At 44.6% G+C, this 18,663-nt stretch overlaps 4 protein-coding genes across 4 annotated transcripts; 2 read left to right on the forward strand and 2 right to left on the reverse strand.

Annotated features, from left to right (window-relative positions):
- Nucleotides 1–286: 286 nt before the first annotated feature.
- On the forward strand, nucleotides 287–3,726 carry cd79b (CD79b molecule, immunoglobulin-associated beta). Its single transcript, XM_037463804.2, has 5 exons — nucleotides 287–407; nucleotides 1,174–1,488; nucleotides 1,939–2,057; nucleotides 2,342–2,395; nucleotides 3,024–3,726. Exons 1-5 carry the CDS (start codon nucleotides 356–358, stop codon nucleotides 3,111–3,113), a joined length of 630 nt encoding a protein of 209 aa, XP_037319701.2. The 5' UTR covers nucleotides 287–355; the 3' UTR covers nucleotides 3,114–3,726.
- Nucleotides 3,727–3,887: 161 nt separating this feature from the next.
- Nucleotides 3,888–5,129, reverse strand: LOC119212933 (interferon a3-like). Its single transcript, XM_037463807.2, has 5 exons — nucleotides 4,998–5,129; nucleotides 4,818–4,898; nucleotides 4,534–4,683; nucleotides 4,316–4,399; nucleotides 3,888–4,226 (listed from the first exon to the last, which is right to left on the reverse strand). The coding sequence occupies exons 1-5, from the start codon at nucleotides 5,127–5,129 to the stop codon at nucleotides 4,134–4,136; spliced, it is 540 nt and encodes a 179-aa protein (XP_037319704.2). The 3' UTR covers nucleotides 3,888–4,133.
- A 2,487-nt stretch (nucleotides 5,130–7,616) lies between these two features.
- LOC119212932 (interferon a3-like) lies at nucleotides 7,617–8,781 on the reverse strand. Its single transcript, XM_037463806.2, has 5 exons — nucleotides 8,527–8,781; nucleotides 8,347–8,427; nucleotides 8,063–8,212; nucleotides 7,845–7,928; nucleotides 7,617–7,755 (listed from the first exon to the last, which is right to left on the reverse strand). Exons 1-5 carry the CDS (start codon nucleotides 8,656–8,658, stop codon nucleotides 7,663–7,665), a joined length of 540 nt encoding a protein of 179 aa, XP_037319703.2. The 5' UTR covers nucleotides 8,659–8,781; the 3' UTR covers nucleotides 7,617–7,662.
- A 1,629-nt stretch (nucleotides 8,782–10,410) lies between these two features.
- plekhm1 (pleckstrin homology domain containing, family M (with RUN domain) member 1) lies at nucleotides 10,411–18,619 on the forward strand. The gene is made up of 12 exons (XM_037463757.2): nucleotides 10,411–10,648; nucleotides 11,294–11,383; nucleotides 11,994–12,235; nucleotides 12,366–13,040; nucleotides 13,309–13,735; nucleotides 14,667–14,814; nucleotides 15,686–16,654; nucleotides 16,884–17,029; nucleotides 17,450–17,643; nucleotides 17,734–17,797; nucleotides 17,872–18,029; nucleotides 18,253–18,619. Exons 2-12 carry the CDS (start codon nucleotides 11,330–11,332, stop codon nucleotides 18,359–18,361), a joined length of 3,186 nt encoding a protein of 1,061 aa, XP_037319654.2. The 5' UTR covers nucleotides 10,411–10,648; nucleotides 11,294–11,329; the 3' UTR covers nucleotides 18,362–18,619.
- The last annotated feature ends 44 nt before the right edge of the window (nucleotides 18,620–18,663 follow it).

Genomic DNA, 18,663 nt, shown 5'->3' on the forward strand with positions numbered 1-18,663 from the left:
GTCTAAGTCACAAACCCTCCCAAGGCCGATAAGAATGACCCATCGCATGAACCCGACGTATCGTACACCTTACGATCCAGTTTTATCGCGTTTCACCCCTCCATAAAAATGGAGAAACATCTGATGCACATTGTTGATGTAATTTTTGGTTCCACGTGGCTGCTCTTGCCCTTCTTTTCCTCTGTGGTGACAGGCGGCGCACCCCGCCCTCTTCTCGCCTGCCATCTGCAGACACCACTCCTCCTCCTCCTTCCCCTCGCCACCACCTTCTGGTGCCTGCAGAGAAGGTTCGGGGACGAACGCGTGAGGACTTCTGGGGCTCTTGATATTGGCTTCTTTTCTCCTGCATGTCATCATGCGCTGGCTGCTGGCTGCATGCTGGGGGCTCGCTTTGATCAGCGTCTCAGGTAAAGTGGGAACCTTTCGCACTCGATGAGGGGAAAGAGATGAAAATATTCATGCTAAATATTGACGTCGGTCAAATTCTGAATGTTGTTTTCACGGCATCTATCATTTCATAGAGGTCCACGTAGACGATTAATATACCTTTTACAACTGTTTAACCGCAGCACAATGCTTACAATTGCTTTGCATGTTATTTTTGACTCTTCAGTACCGTTACTTCCTGACCATCTGGGGGAAAAGAGGAAGTTGTGTTTGGGGAAAAAAACGTCTGCCAGATTAACTATCAGGTTACTTAACTTCATACAAGTCTGTTTTTAGGAGGAACAGATGTGAAATATATATCTAAATAAAATCCAGATATATTTATTGAGCACATTTTAAAAAGGTTGACTGTTGCTGTTCAGATTAAGTAATTGAGAACAATCTCTTTGCTACAACTAAACACATGAATTTTAGTTCCAAAGCAGAAATAAACATCTAAACATCTACCACGTCCGTACACCTTCTGGTAACCCCAAAACGGAAAGACGTCATAAACATAGATGATTTTCGGATCCAGGCTCGTAAACCTCGACACTCTGTTTACAGCTTTCCATCGTCCATAGCGACGTCGATGAACTCTTCCCTTGTTTTGGTCTTTATCCTCTTCGTATCCACTGAGCACGCATCTTCTTCACATCTTTTCGCGTGCCGCAGTCCACCAAACTGCTCAGATCGCAGCCGCAGGTGCCAAACCGTCACCAACTGACCCTCTCTCGTCCGCTCCAGTGGCCCCAGACCCCGAACCCAAGATCACCCAGAAACCCCGCTTCTACGGCGTGACCACCGGGACGAGGGTGCCCATCTGCTGCCTGTCCGACCAGGGCCGGCTGGCGCCCCGGGCGCGCTGGTACAAGGCCGACCGCCACGGAGAGGACGAGGCCAACAGGCGCGAGATACTGGCCGGCAAAATGTTCACATTTTACGACGACCATCCTCAGAAAAAGTATGTCCTCTTGCAACGCGCGCGCGTGGAGGACAGCGGAGTGTACTTCTGCAGGCTGAACGGCACCTGGGGTCCCGGGACGGCTGTTCAAGTCGCCAGTGAGTGACCCTGCCGTCCCAATGTTTACAGGCTCCGTGCGATGCTAAGTGGACATTTTACTGGCGTTCACCGGTACCAAACATGTCTCGCGAGACAGCGAGATCCTCCTTGTGGCACAGGGAAGCAATGGCAAGTCTGTGGCAGGTGGCAGTCGGGCGTCAGGACTGCGGCGCCTCGGTGGCATCCCCCGATGCCTCGCTGGCGGTCGTCAGTCAGCCTGTCGGTCAGGCGCCAAACAACAAGGTGACACTCGTTTGGCTCCTGTCAAGAAGCTGAGTGGGCGGAGCCACGTTTTTCTCCCGAGAGCAGCCGTTTGTTCTTACCGGCAGGTCGGCTGCTGAAATTGAGTCCCTTAAAGCCACTGACCGGCGACCCGCCACAGACTTGCCATTGGCCGCCAGTGCCACGAGGAGGCTGTCGGCCTTGCTGACCTATCTGCCCTCTCACAGGAGCCGTGGACCTTCGCCAGGCTGAGCACAGGAGCAAGATGAAGGATGGACTCATCGTCCTGCAGGGCCTGCTGCTGGCTGTGTGCATTGCTGCTGTTCTGCTGCGCAAGCGGCAAATGGTGAGGAACTAATCCGATCTCAGAAGAAGCCAAAATATAGGCCTTTGAAATGATATCCCTTAATTGTTAACACGTTCCTGGGCTAATGTAAGGTTTTACTCTTACAACTACACAACTTTGAGCCATTTTTTTCAATCCAGCTTGAAGCAGCTCAGCCAGCTGGGTGGATTTAGATGTTGCATGAGAGTACGGATAGATTAATTAAACTCTAAGGGATATGTTGGACATGCAGAGTGTGTTTACCAATGAAATGCATTTCATATTTATTCTTTACTCTTTAACAGACTCAAATGAAGGAGAGCATATACGAGGAGCCTGAAACTGATCACATCTATGAGGTTTGTTTGCCATCATTTCACAAATGTGTGGAGTAAGAAGTACTTAAAAGTACAAAAGTACTAATACCATACTGGAATACTCCATTATAAGTCGTGCTTTAAAAAAAACGTATTTAAGTAAAAGTAAGTAATATCAGCAAATGAAGGTATTTATTGTTCAGTTTTAAACTCCTTTAGTTGAATGAGATTAGATAAGATGATTTTTACCACTTGTTCTTGAGAGACACGTAACAGCTTCCTTGTTGTTTGAACATCACAAATGCATTTGCAAGACCGAGCAAGGACACACTGAGTCTTCTCGCACCACTGAGCTCAGAACCACGTTGTTTTTTTCAGTTCAGCTCTCAGGTCTTTATGAACACAGCACACGGACTGTAGGCTGAACTTGGATTTTTTTATTTTTTATTACCATAGTTTTCTGTTTAAAATCACCACTCTTTTTCATACAGCAAGTGCCGTTCAGAGGGCTTATTTCACATCATCGTACATGACGACAATGAGAAGACAGGAAGCAATCCGCAGAAGCTCATACAGTCAATAGTTTGAGATGTTTAAGAAGAAATATAGTAGGAGAAAAACTGCACCAATACAAACTTGAACTCAAATCGGACCGGTTTCCGTCCTCCAGGGTTTGGCGATCGAGTCGTGTGGAGGAGACCTGTATGAGGAGCTCTCCGTGTACGCCCAGGCGGAAGAAACCGAGGCGCCGTGGGAGTGAGGCGGTCTCACATACTAATAAGAAGTACTAATGCGTTGTTGGAGGGGAAAGGTTGGATTTGATGGCCTATATTTAGAATATATTTCACTGCTTTACTTTGCTGTGAGACAAATATGTGCTCGGCAAAGTCAAAGGTCACGAGACTCCGTTAACAAAATCACAAAGGAGTTACTGCTCCACTGCTGCCTTCATCCATGCTTTCATTTTGTGACTTTGGCCTGATGAAAGGTTAGTTTTTTTTTACCCTAAGTCTCATACAGATATGTGGTGTTTTTACGATGAACACTGGTGGCCTGGATATCGGCCTCTTTAACGCACATGTGAACTGGGATTGAATGTGTTCTGAGATTTTAAATGTAATGACCTGAAAGGGAACAATTGTGTAATTCAGATTCAACAGATTGCTTTTTTGGTGCTTCAAGAGGCTTTTTCGGGGTTTTTTAAGGGTTAAAAATGACTTCTCTGTAAGCATATCTATTTCAATCTAGTCTTACAGGGTGTGCAGAGAGCCTGAAAAAGACACTGCTTGATGTTTGATTATGTAAAAACATATTTTATGTTTCAAATTAAAAACAAACTAATTTTTTTTGTTGGAGAAAATTATTTTATTGTTTTTGGCAGGTAATAATAAATAGAAAATAGTACAAAAATAACATAATTCTTATAAAAAAATACAGGAGTAGAACATTTCAAGAGATGAATAAGCAATAATAAATATGAATAAATTAATAAATTAATCCATCCGACAGTTTTAGTTGGTGAGAGACAGAACCAGCTGGTTACTTACAGTATAATATCAGAACAAAAATGTTGGTCTAAAATCAACAAAGACAGATGTTGGTATTAAGTAAATTAACAAATAAATAAATATGCAAATCAATAAATAATGAAGTAAAAATCGAATGAATAAGTTAATAAATAAACTAAATAAATAAATAAATAAATAAACAAATAGATAAATAAATAGACTGCATGTCAGCACATGAACCAACGCATTTGGACTAAAAAAACTAAACAGTTTTAGTTGGTGAGAGACAGAACCAGCTGGTCTGTTTTCATCAGATGGACTTTCATTTCCTTCCTGATCAGCTCCCAGGATTCAGCACTGTGGCCCTACAGACATGAAGGTCATCATTATTAAAACACGATCAATACAGCTCACTGATTGACTGACTGGCTGATCGATAGAAGGACTCTCTTACCATGTGCTCCAGGACACGGCGAGATAGTCTCCCGAAATACATCTGCAGCTTCTTGTTCTTCTTCTTGTGGCCGTGGCGCTTAATCTAAATCCATCAGAAGAAAACAACTGTTACAAAAGATGCATTTATTGTGCTTTAAAGTGTCATGTGTTCTCGAGTCACAGCTTCAGGTGCATGGTTAAAAGCTACAGGTGAAGCTGCACGTTGTGTCTACTTACACAGGAGTGAAGGCCGTCGGCCTGCTGGGTCACTACCATCAGGAAGTGCTCCACCGTTTGCACCTCCCATGATGCATTGCTGTGATCCTCGTCAAACAAGGCAAGCATCTCCTCCAGGATCTGAACTGAGAACCTGAGTTTGTCCTCAGCCTGAAGAAGAAGATCAATGATTCATCACACTTAAAAATATACGTACAAATACAGATGACAGTTGATATTTGACAAACTTGTCTTTGGATGCTGTTTGTTCCATAAAATGAGATGAAAGGTTGAGGGGGACTCACTGATGCTTTGGACGCCTGGTTGTACAGATCATTGGGGAAGTTAATTTCAGCATCCTCAGTGGTGTTAGTGGAGTTATGAGCCTGTATCACACACACACACACACACACACACATGGTAAGTATACAGCAGGGTAAACACAACCAGAGACTTTAAAGAACATCCAAAAGAAGTGCTCTCACCATGGTGTCTAGTAGATCCATAGAGCGTCTGCTGAGATGACTGAACTTGTGATGCACCCATCTGCAGCTCAGCGAGGAGGCTGAAGTGTACACACTGAGACACACACACACCAAAAACATCCTGTACAGCATTTTGAGACGAGGTTCAGATTTTCCTGTTGTGGAGCGAGTAGAGATTTCTCTGTGGAAGTTGTTCTGCTGGAGGAGAGCTGCAGTGCCTCATTTATACAGCAGGGCGCACCTTTTTCACTTTCCAGACGCGGTTTACTTTTACAACTCACACAAGAATGTCAGACGTAACGTTTCGGATTCTAATCAGCGGCCTGATGAAAACATTTTCCCACGATCAAAGCATAATCAATGATCTCTGTGATCACAAGAAACGAGCTTCTAAAACATATAAAATGCATATTATAGAATACCTAAGTAAAACACAATTTACTAACATTATTATATTCACTTCACTCGGCACTCTCCCGATGAGATGATGCGCCGATCCACTGGTGACGTCATTAAAACGTCGTCGTCATGCATCATTAACTGGTGACATAAAAGCGGGAGTTTCCTTCCGTAGAAAGTGAAAGCGGCTTCGTGCCTGCGGCCTGACGCGCGTGCATGTGAACTGGTCTCTGACATTTCACCTTGTTTTTAGCAAGAAGACGCGGCTTGGACCGTGAGAAGCAGCGAAAAAGGGGGGTTTCTGCACCACAGGAATAGTAAATATCTTTGTTTTATTAGTAGTAGAACTTTATTACAGAAGGCTAAAGAGCGGAGAAACATTTGCGCGGGCCTTCATTTCGGTAATTAGTCAAATTTACTGTGGTTTTATTTATTTTGTTTGCAACGCATGCTGTGAAATTGTTTTCGATTGTCCATCCGATAATTAATTAAAGCACGAAAGTACCCGAAGTATTAGATGAAAAAATGAAGAATCGGGAATAAAAGTTCGCCGAAAAAAAATCCAGCTGGATGAACATAGAAATCGTAACATTTTTGAATAATATGAGAATAATAGTTTTATTGCTCATCAGCACAATTTTCCAATTAAGAAGATCGGATTAATTAAAAGCATTTCATTCATGCAAAGAAAACACTGCGTTTTAAACACATGCAGATTAACTTCAAACTATCCAAGAAGACAACAATTTAAACTTTACTGGCACAGATAAAGATTTATTCATTCTTCATTTCCATTTTTTATTAATATAGTTTCAATGATGATTAAACACCGGTTTGAAGAAAGGAGTTTAGAAAAAATCCGCCTGAAGGATACAGATGTTAAGGAGGAGATCCCAGACCTCTCCAGATGTTCCAACACTTCCAGCACAATTAGTTATGGTGTCGTAAGTTTTAGTTGTTAAAAGATATAAGATATTGTACAATGTGTGAGTGTACAAGTGCCAATTTAAGCTTTTAAATACCAGGGTTCTTTTCAAATGCATTAATGATAAAATATAAAATGTCTACATCCTTATTCTTTAACTTCAGTGGAATAAGCCTCATTCATCTGACTCATCAAATGTAGAAACAGAGATGCTTTTGTTAATGATCTCATTTTCTGTTACTCAAAACTCTATCATCAAATTCATCCATTTAACAGCACATTTTTATGTGTTTTGTGGATAAAATTACATCAACTCAAGTACTAAAGTCTACTAACCAAGATCCATTTTGAGGTAAATGTCATTTATTCTCAATAACACTTTTCTCTTCTACACAAGTATTTCACTTTTTTCTTTTCTGTAATCACTCAAAAACGTTGCGATATTCAACTTAATGCTACGTTATTCATCCTTTGGAGGAATTTAGAAGTTATACCCAGAATGAGGCTCAATAAAGTTTAGCATTAGCTCCACTCATGCAGAGTGAAGAACAAAGTACCTTAATGCGTCGCTAAATATTATTTATTACAATACATTTAACTCTGTAGTGAAGCAAAGCTTTCTTACCAGTACTTTGGTATTTTGAGGCTACTTATTATATCAAGATGTCTGAATGTGACGGTAAAGTGAGGAAACTGATCGCAGACACACGTCTGATATGTTTGGTGTAAACTTTGCGAAGCAGGTGAATCTGATAATAAAGTATAAGTATAATAAATGATTAATGACAAACCTCTCGGTGGGTGTTTCTCAGTGTGACGTGTCGGATGAGAATCATAAACTATGCTTATTGTTCAGAAATTAAAGAACAAGTTTGCCAGCAAAAAAACAGAGATTTGCAGTTTGAAGTTGCACTTATACTGATATTACTGGTCAGTTTTTATTCTCTAAATTGATGATTTAATATCAATTCTACCTTCGGTGGGTGTAAGTACTGTAAAATATGCCAGAAATGTTTGATTGAGTGCAGTAAAAGGTCAAATGTGGATCATTTAAAACAGTGACAATGAAACCATATTCTCATGTAAAAATGTTTTCTTTATTGCTTATAATATCAGTACAAAAAATGTTTGTCCAAAATCAACAAAGACATATGTTGGTAATATATAAATAAACAAATAAATACATATGCAAATGAATAAATAATGAAGTAAAAATCTGATTAATAAGTTAATAAATAAGTAAACAAAATAAATAAAGCAATAAATAAACAAATAGATAAATAAATAGACTGCATGTCAGCACATGAACCAACGCATTTGGACTAAAAAAACTAAACAGTTTTAGTTGGTGAGAGACAGAACCAGCTGGTCTGTTTTCATCAGATGGACTTTCATTTCCTTCCTGATCAGCTCCCAGGATTCAGCACTGTGGCCCTACAGACATGAAGGTCATCATTATTAAAACACGATCAATACAGCTCACTGATTGACTGACTGGCTGATCGATAGAAGGACTCTCTTACCATGTGCTCCAGGACACGGCGAGATAGTCTCCCGAAATACATCTGCAGCTTCTTGTTCTTCTTCTTGTGGCCGTGGCGCTTAATCTAAATCCATCAGAAGAAAACAACTGTTACAAAAGATGCATTTATTGTGCTTTAAAGTGTCATGTGTTCTCGAGTCACAGCTTCAGGTGCATGGTTAAAAGCTACAGGTGAAGCTGCACGTTGTGTCTACTTACACAGGAGTGAAGGCCGTCGGCCTGCTGGGTCACTACCATCAGGAAGTGCTCCACCGTTTGCACCTCCCATGATGCATTGCTGTGATCCTCGTCAAACAAGGCAAGCATCTCCTCCAGGATCTGAACTGAGAACCTGAGTTTGTCCTCAGCCTGAAGAAGAAGATCAATGATTCATCACACTTAAAAATATACGTACAAATACAGATGACAGTTGATATTTGACAAACTTGTCTTTGGATGCTGTTTGTTCCATAAAATGAGATGAAAGGTTGAGGGGGACTCACTGATGCTTTGGACGCCTGGTTGTACAGATCATTGGGGAAGTTAATTTCAGCATCCTCAGTGGTGTTAGTGGAGTTATGAGCCTGTATCACACACACACACACACACACACACATGGTAAGTATACAGCAGGGTAAACACAACCAGAGACTTTAAAGAACATCCAAAAGAAGTGCTCTCACCATGGTGTCTAGTAGATCCATAGAGCGTCTGCTGAGATGACTGAACTTGTGATGCACCCATCTGCAGCTCAGCGAGGAGGCTGAAGTGTACACACTGAGACACACACACACCAAAAACATCCTGTACAGCATTTTGAGACGAGGTTCAGATTTTCCTGTTGTGGAGCGAGTAGAGATTTCTCTGTGGAAGTTGTTCTGCTGGAGGAGAGCTGCAGTGCCTCATTTATACAGCAGGGCGCACCTTTCACTTTCCAGACGCGGTTTACCTTTACAACTCACACAAGAATGTTTCGGATTCTAATCAGCTGCCTGATAGAAACATTTTCCCACGATTAAAACATAATCAATTATCTCTGTGATCACAAGAAACGAGCTTCTACCCTTTACCTCTACAACACACACCGAGAATTTTCCCGTTAAAGTGGTTAGTTTACTGTATTTTTGTTCGCAGAAGTATATTACATGCATTTATTTAAGTTATGACATGAATCACGTGAATACAATAAAATAACGATTCTCTATTTATCGTTGTCATTTGTCTGTGTTTTGATCAAGTTCATAGTAAATGATTAATAACTTTGGAATGGAACGAAGTCTATCCATAAAAAAAAATGCGCTTCAACAAAAGGAAAGCGACATGCGGCGGCCTTCGTGACGTAACGTGGCTTTCACGTCATGACGTTTATGAAGAAGAAATTCAAGATAAGACCGAGGAGAAAACTTTTATTGTTCTCCATAGAGTTTGCTTGGCATTTCATCTTCTGCTATGGTTAAATTGCATTTTCCCTTTGTGATTAAAAAAAAAATTAAAGTCAAGAATTACGGTGGTTTTGCATTTGGCTTTTCTAATTGGTTATGGTGTTGGAAATTAAAATACATACTTGTGCGTTTCTATTTTTGTATTTTCCTTTTCAGTACGAAGTTCGCCATTCAGAGGAATTTATGGACGCTGTAGAGAATGCATGATAGATAAGGAAAGCTTTTAATGAGTGGAAATACCTGACTTGCAAGACCAAAAGTCAGAAATAAGTACGGAAAAATATGTAATTTAAAAGCTATTAGTACATACAGAACATAAGTAAATACAATAAAAAAATACACAAAAGGAGCTATCAAAGTTATGAATATAATGCTGGCTCGTTTTTTAATAATAACGGCAGAATATTACAAATCTAAATCGATGTTACTTTTTTAGTGTTGAGTGTTGACAGCCAGCACACTTTTACACGTGCAAGAGATTTAGGATTCGAATCAGAGCTTGATTCTTTGAGTGCGCTCAGGCACCCCCTGTTGAACCATATGACGACTGCTAAATCACTGTATTTTCAGATTGCGGATGTTCTATTATTGGATTGTCATCCACAACTAATTTCCAGGGTCCAACTAAACTAGAATGTGAAATTAAAATAAAGTGTACTTGTGGGGATACCGTGGTTGAGTTACTTTACATTTCAACGCGGTGGAGGATGTTACTAGATCTTTTTGCGACTGTGTTATCAGTCTTTACAGGAACTGTAAGAGAACATAAAGTCCTCTTATGACACAAACAGACAACAACATTTGCACGCCTCAAAAGCTGCGCTGCCTTTGGGTGTTACATGTAAACTACAGTTTCCGCCATATCACAACATTTGCGCGGCTTCTAAGTTTATATTTGAATGCCTTAAAACATCACACAATTAGTTATTGCTTGGATCGCATCTCGACTTGAAGTGTTATCAGTTTGAAACGTAATAAAGTACAAAAATAACGTATAAAATAGGTGGGGATATTATCCGTGTTTTTTGAAGAGTAAACGTCGTTGATGTTCGTTCCTATCACGTATCTCCCTTTTACTATATTTTGAGAGCGCCTGAAGGCATCATTATTCTAGTGGAGCTCCCATGATGCATCTGTCTTCAACTGGAAAGTATCAAGGCAGCGTCTCACCTTCTCGAGAAAACAAAGCTTATTTAAAGCTAATTTGAGTTTGTGTGTGTTTTTTTTCATGATTTGGAAAACATGGAGAGCGACTGTACGGACTGACGTTGCTTTAATTTACGTTTACTGAGTTGACGACGATTTTACGGAGGATTTCGAGGCTGTCTTTTGATCTTAATGGCAAGTTAGCCAACCCGGTTGGGTAAGGAAGCTAACGTCCGCTGCTAAACCCACAATAAGCCCAACTGTGATAACATAGCGGGCTGAGTTCTGATTCTCTGTTAAATGTTATGCCGTATTGCTACATGATGGGCTATACGATACCACTGCTAACGTTACACCTTGTACTAAAGTTACGTCTCCTATCGAATCTCATTACGTTCATTTTGTTTATTTATTTACTGCTGCATCTAACGTCACCGAATAGCGTCTGCAATGTTAAATATCCATCTTAGTTAAAGTTAACGTTACTTAGAGTTCTCTTATCTCGGTGTGATCATATGAACAGCCTTATTTGCCCTTGGGGTTTCTCTTTTCTTTTTTTTTTATAGGGGGAAGTAAGTTCTGGTTCATTTTTTTTTTTGCCACTTCCTTGCAGCCAAGGTCTTCAATCCGGGCGTCACGTGACTCATAGTTCCTTACTGACACCGCGAAATAGCAGATATGTCACAGTAGAAACCCAGTCTTGTGATGGAAAATGTGTCAAATGTGCTGGTAACATTTAGTGGGGGAAAAAACAATCACATGCCTTGCTGGTCTGCAGGGGCACACAGTCACACACCACCTAGGGGTCGGTGAGGCCGTTATTAGAGGAGTGCTGAAGAGTCTCTGTGTTGGTGTTTTCCAGCGTGCCCTGTGGGACCACGCCTTGCCCGGAGGTGCCATGCTAGCCACACAGATGCCAGACACGCCGCCCGAGACCCAAGATGTCAAACAGGTAAATCCACGAGCTTTCCCCCCGCAATAATCCTCCCTCGTGTGCTAAGATCCTCGATGGGTCCTCGGTGATTGTTCCTGCGATACCTCTGGAGAACTAGACTCCTATGGATTGATTTGCGCTCAGTCGATTGTGACATGGTGGTAAAATAGGGCCAAATGTTGTAATGGTGCGTTTGTAACTGTTCTGCATTGTTGCGCCACTTTTAACCGTGCACTTGTACATGCACTCCGTTGTCTGTGTGTCCTTTTTAGTATGATTTTATTACAGCAGAGTTTTGCAGGCAGCGCACAATATCTGCAACCTATTGCACAATGTAGGCTTGCTTTCTATATGTGTATGTGCTCTCTTTCCATGTCAGCTGACAGTGAGTGTCATGTGACTGTAGGTGATCTAAAGATTATGTTGCATAACACCGCATGGCAATCTGGGTATTCCTCTTCAAAAAAATGTGCTGGCTGATTTCTTAATTGGGCCTCTAGGTTAGTTGGTGAACCGGGAAGTGGTTTGTCCAACTTGCTTCTCGTTTGAACCACAGTGTAGTCCCTCTGACCGAATGAAACGAGGAAGCTGGATGATATTTTCCCCTGGCACGCACTGTCGCACGCAGATCAAGGAGAAGTTGGCACAGGCACTCAAGGCCCTGCAGAAGAGATACGTAGCGTCAGACGCAGTGGTCACCAGTGAGGATGGGGATGCTAACCTCCTCTGCTGCGCCCTCGAGGCCGTCTTCATCCACGGCATCAAGAGCAAGTACATCCGCTCGGTGGCTGGGGGCCGCAGTAGGAAGGGGGACCGAGGATCCCTCCCTCAGCCTTTCTTCTGGAGCCTCCTCAAGGCTGTCACCCACCGGTAAAAAGCACATTATTCTAAAGGAACATCATTAAAAGCGAGAGGATTGGTTGGATTAGATTAACAGAACATTATATATGTTATAATGGTAATAATTATAATGTAATAACACTCACTCTGAAATCCCCAGTGACGTGGTCAAAGAGCTGGAGAAGATCAGCTTCGTGAGCACGGACGTGGGGCGCTGCCGGTCCTGGCTGCGGCTGGCCCTGAACCACGGCCTGCTCGAGTGCTACCTCACATCGCTGTTTCGCGAGGGCTCCAAACTGCGGGCCCACTACCAGCCCAGTGCCTTGCTCCTGAACGCCGAGGAGCGGGAAGTCCTGCTCAGCTACCTCCAAGGTCTGGGCTCGCTCACGTTCAGCCTCTCCTACAAGTCGGCCGTCCTCAACGAATGGACCACCACGCCGCTGGCCCTCGCGGGTCTCTGCCCCTCAACCCAAGCGGACGCCATCGACTGGCCGCTCAACGGAGGCGACGCTCCCACCCCCAAGCCCGAGTTGAAGGAGTCGTGGGACACCGCTTCTCAGTCGTCGGGCTCATCCGATGCACCAGACATGCAGAGAGGCTGCCCAGCGACGCCGACCGGGACGGGGACGGGTGCATTACAAGGGGGCAGTGCTGCACTCAACTCATCTAATTTAAGCCTTGACACCACAGGCTCCTCTCAGCTCTCCTCCAGCTTGAGCTCTGATAGCCTCCTGCAGGGGCAGGACCCCCGCAGCCCAGCGGGAGAGCAGTGGTCTTCATGCGACCTGGACGTCCCCATTAATGTCACCATCAGCACCAACAGGCCACGGAAGGAGTAAGTGTATCTTCTAAGCTAAATCTAAAAAATAAGCTAAATAAGTAAATAAGTTAAAGGATGAGATCATTCTTTTTTGAAATTACTATTTTTTAGGCTTTTTAATTAATTATCAGTATGATAAGTGAGCTCGGGATCTTTCTTGTACTTTTTCTTGAAATGATTAAAGAAATGTCATTAGTGTTAGGATTCAACTTTAGAAATGAATAGTAGTTCTTCCTACCCTTTTATGATGAGCTCAAATCAGAACTTTTTCATGTCTCTGCAGTTCTCGGACAGATTTCAGGGAGAGTGGCCACTGCAGTCAGGACTCCATGCGTGAAGACTCCTTGGTCTCCAGCCTGGGTCCAGATGCGTATTCGGAGACGGCCGTTTTCAGCGGCTCGGACAGCGAGACCCAGGGTCCCCCTACGCTGCCCCAAGACCGCTCGGACCCAGTCCTGGACCCTGTGCCGTCCGATTCGGAGCCACCGGCGGCACCGGATAAGAACCTCGCTAACGGCTCTCCCTTTGAAGCGTTCATCGGCACTCCCCCGCGGTCACACCCGGTCACGGACCTGGTTCCTACCGTCAGGGAGCCTGTGGATGGAGGACACGTCGGTCCTGGCAACCTCCAGGTGGAGAGGGAAGATGGACCTTCAGTGGATCAAGCCTCTCGTTGCTCCAGCAGGATATTGTGCTCAGATTCTCTATCAGTAAGAAGCTCTCCTGTCACTAAACATGTGTTTCGCTCTGTTGTGGCTCCTCTGTACAACTTCAAGGGAAAATGTCAGTATTTTTCACCCTGGACAATATTTGTTCCATGTTTTTTTTATTTTTTTTTATCTGAGAGGCTTTTTGAAATGGGTCCAGTATGGAGGGAGAACACTTCAGACTGCAGCCGATCAATGGTCTGCAATAAGGGGATATTCTTTTTCTTTTTTTTTTTCACTGACAGCCCCAGATTGCACGTATTAGGTTTTTGACAACATTACGTTAAACAAGAACTCCAGAAAAATCAACATTAAGAAATACTTCCCCTTTAATATTTTACTGATGGAGAAATGCATAAAAGACCTAATAATCTCTAGAATTATTCACAAAATATTGGTCGTTGCCACACGTTTTGTCAAAATAGTGACACATTTGACCCTGAACAGAGAAGAACTCTCCTCATATTAATCATGTTATTAAAGAGACGTGATAACAGGAACTTCTCTTTTGCAGGCTGTGGTCGGTCTGTTGGAGATCAGTAAATCTCATTTGAAAGATCTTTGTTAGAAAGCATTAAAAGAAAAGATCCTCTATTAGTCAATTTATAAACAAAAAAGCAGCAAAACCTCACATTTTATGTCAATCTTCCTAATTGTTGCAGCCCTAAAAAGTACGTGTCAGCTTTTATTTTATTCCCCCCATACATGGTGTTCTGGATAAAGGAACCTTTTGCTCCTCTCAGACGTGCACAATTAGGTCAATTTGTTGTTAAATGAACATGTCGGTCTCTTGATCTTGATCTAATGAAAATTCAGGAGCAAAAGTCTGAACCCAAAATGTCGACACGCATTAAATGCACAAAGAAAAGCAAACGTTGTGCACATTCTCCTTTCTTCTCCCACTCAAGAGGTTGAAATAAACTTTCTGTCGCAGCATTCTCGTTCCTGGATCTCTGAGGATGACATCTACAAGCCCCACCCGGAGGAAGTATCAGACCGAGACGAGGCTCCTCCCCCGGCTCCGCCCACTGAGCTCCAGGTCTCTCCGTCGCCCCCCAGTGTCGTCCATCGCAGGCAAATAGGTAAGTCCATGATTAGAGGAAAAAAGTGTAGGAATCTTACTGTACAGATGGTTCTATTTTTTTTTATTATATATATATTTTTTTTTCTGGTGAAACTGAAAAGTCGGATGAACTGATTATAAAAGTATTGGTTTGCTCCTGATGTATTTACATGAAAACGTTATCAGTAAAGAAGTCATGTGCTTGAGATTCTTCACATTTCCTTCTGGTGAAATCCTCTGCAGCTCCTATTCATCTTGGTTTTGTTTAGGCTGCGTGTTGCTGCCCCCTGTAGGTCAGCGGAGTCCTTTAACAGTAAACTCTATTCAACTCTTATTATCCCGGCTTGTTATTTTCGGTGTGAAGTTGGGCGCTTTAACACGGGAGGGGGGTTTCCTGGGATTTAACTCACTCTTGTAGTCTTTCGGAACTCGACTTCATTTTTTTTTTTTTTTTTGTCCAGCCGCTTATTAGGTAATAAAATAATCTTGTTGACAAGGTGCAGGGAATTCCAGCAGCACAAGAAGCTGTGGAATGACACTTCAAACCACTCCCCCCAAATCCGTGACCAGCTATTGGGTGCTTTCCTGTCAGCTGTCAAATGACAAAACAAAAGGGTATTGCATCATTTTCGGGACGCAGCCAGCTGGTGGCGGAATGTAATATTCCTGCATTCCACTCACAACGTCACCTGTGTGAGTGCTTGGACTGTGGACCCACTACTGTACGATCTCAGTCAGGTCCACAGGTTTAGGGAATTTGCCAATGTATAGATGATCCTCTGGGTCAAAAATAGTTGCAAACGCCCTTATGACTTAAGTCTCATTGTCCTCTGGATAACAACAACCTCCTTTTCATGACTCATTCTCCTTTTACTCTCCCCGTTGGTCAGGTCTGTCCAACCCTTTCCGCGGCCTGCTGAAGCTCGGCCACCTGGAGCGCCGCGGCACCATGGGGATTTGGCGCGACCACTACTGCGAGCTGTCGCCCTTCGAGTTCCGCCTGTACCTCAACGCGGAGGAGCGCACGTGCTGCGACAACTGCTCGCTGCTGCGCTGCGAGGACGCCCGGCTCGCCTCGCCCGCGGGCCGCTTCGAGCTGACCTTCCCCGGCAAGCGGCTGTGCCTGCGCGCGGCCGACCGCGGCGAGGCCGAGGACTGGGTGGACCGCATAGTGGAGGCCGTCGTCAAATGCCGCCCGGCGCCCTGCGCGGTCGAGCAGTGGGAGGTGCTGCTGCCCCCCTGCGAGAACGGCGTGGACGCGTCGTGCCCGCCGTCGCCGCCGGACGCGGGACCTCTCGCTCCGGCTCCGCCCCCTCCTCCTCCTCCTCCTCCTCCTTCCGCGCAGGAGGCGTTCGACTGGACTCGGACTGCGGACGTGGAGAACGATGCGATCAAGGAAGCCGTGTTGTACTTCTCCGCGGATCCGGAGGCTCGGACGTGGGCGCCTCTGGTCTTCTCCCTCTCCCTGGAGGCGCTGAGGGGGTTCCAGGTCCAGGACGGCAGGAAGTTGCTGCGGCGGACGCTCCCCGTCGATCAGATCCGGGACGTGGTGCCCGACGTGTCCCAGGGGGGGGCGGCCTTTTTTAAACTCCTCACCCTCAGGGAGACGCTGCGACTCAAAGCAGAGAACCCGAAGGAGGCCAGCTCCTGGAGGGTCCTGATCCGAGGAGCTCTGGACTCGTACCTGGAGAGCGGGGAGGACGGAGGCTCCGAGGAGCCCGCCGGGGCATCCCCCGGTGCGACGGGAAATCTCTACAGACTGGTGCAGCACAGGCTCAAAGAAGACGGAGCGCTCCTCGCTCATCTGTGCGCCGTTCCCTCGGAGAAGGGTCTGGACTCTCAGGGCTTCAAGTGTGCCGGTAATATTCCGTCGTTGATCTCACACATGAATTGATGTCGGTTAATAGGCTGCCTCTAAATATCTAAGTGGCCGCCTATCATTATGATTATGTGAAACGTTTAAATTATTTATACATGATCCAGGACCTTGAAATGATGTTGACTATAACAGGTAATAATAGTCTGGAGTGTAGACGTGTGAGTGAATGCCATGAATGAATGAATGAGTCTGCTGTGCGTCACATGCAGGGTGTCCTCAGCCGATCGGCCCGTCCCGGGGCCGAGCCAGGCTGTGCGAGTTCTCGGGCCAGTACTACTGTGACTCCTGTCACCACGGCGACACCACTGTCATCCCCTCGCGCATGGTGCACAACTGGGACCTCACGCGGCGGGAGGTTGGTGCAGCACACGCAGGTCACCACACATGCTCTGTGATGAGGAACAACCAATCAGAAACCGGCGGCTATCTTCTGTAAATAACTGATATAAGAGAGGGGTTGAAAGCTGCAGGTCGTCACAGACAGATGAGGAAGTTATAGGGCTGGAAATCCATTTCTTTCTACTTCAGTCGCTGACTATCACTGCAAAATTAACACAACCTCATCATTGTGTCGATGCAATGCACAGGTTGCTGGTTGCTTAGTAACGGCAAGCTCGACAGCAGCATCCCTCGTGCCCCCCAACACCACACGCCCCAAATCTCCTTGAGTGAATGAATGCAAGCAGCGCGTCTCAGATGCAACAAGCAAACGTTCCTGAAGTTAGACATACGATGTGTGACACCTTTGTTTTCGTGTGTCTGTGTGTGTGACCAGGTGTCTAAGAAGGCCCTGCATCTGCTGGCTCAGGTGGAGCAGGAGCCTCTGCTGAACGTGGAGCAGTTGAACCCGGAGCTGGTGACGCACGCCGAGTCCATGTCTCAGGCCCACCAGCTGCGGAGGAGGCTGCGCCTGCTGGGCGACTACTTGCTCACCTGCCGCAGCGGAGCCTGCAAGAAGCTCCAAGCCAAGTGTGTGCAAGTGCCGTTTACATTTCACCCGTATTTTACCTTGGCGGTTTATTTTTATTTTTTAAAGTGTGCTTTAAACCCCTCTGATAGAATGGGGCAGCGGACGTACCCGCTGGAGTCGAGCCACCTGTACAGCGTCATGGACCTGCGACAGGTATCCCGACGGCTTCACTGCGCCCGTCATCGGACGCCTAGAAACACGTTAACGCGCGTTTACTTTTCCCCCAGGTAGCGGGCGACGAGTATGTGACCTACCTGGTGGCACTGACGCAGCACGCCTCCAACCACGTGTTCCACTGTGACCTGTGCTCTCAGCGCGGCTTCATCTGTCAGATATGCCACGCTGATGACATCATCTTCCCCTTTCAGCTCGACATCACCACCAGGTACGATGTTTGGGGCTTGGTTTTTTAAAAATAAAGGATTTTCTTTCATCTATGAAAGAATTAAAATGGCCAAATGAGGTACAATACAATTGAAATACAATTAAACATACAATAACTAAACAAACTGGATGCACTGAACAATTCTACAGTTCTCGATGTGCTTCTAGACCATTTTTTGTTTAATAATTCCCTTCACATTCTTTTTTTTTTGTACCTGACCCAGGTGTGAAGATTGTAAAGCTGTGTTTCACCTGCCCTGCAAGGCCGCCGGGGTCCCGTGTCCTCGCTGTGAGCGGATGAAGAAATACCTGGAGAGGAATCCGCTGTTCTGAGCGGTGGGAAAGCTAGCTTTCACATGAAGAAACCTCAAGTGCAATTACGAGTTTGTGTGTGTGTGTTTGTGTGTGTGTGTGTGTGTGTGTGTGTGTGTGTGTTTGTGTGTGCGCATGCATGTGACGGTGCTGCGGTAGCTTGACTCTCTTGCACTAACGTAGAAGCTCATTGCTGTTAAGAACTCTATGAATTCTGCATCAAACGGAGGAACTCGACACCGATGACGGTTGCTGCCAAGACACTTTTTTTTTTTTTTTTTTGTATGTTTGTTTTAAAGTTTCTACGTTCGTTGTCTTTACCG

The sequence above is a fragment of the Pungitius pungitius genome, chromosome 21 (genome assembly GCF_949316345.1).
Source record: "Pungitius pungitius chromosome 21, fPunPun2.1, whole genome shotgun sequence".
NCBI classification, from domain to species: domain Eukaryota; kingdom Metazoa; phylum Chordata; class Actinopteri; order Perciformes; family Gasterosteidae; genus Pungitius; species Pungitius pungitius.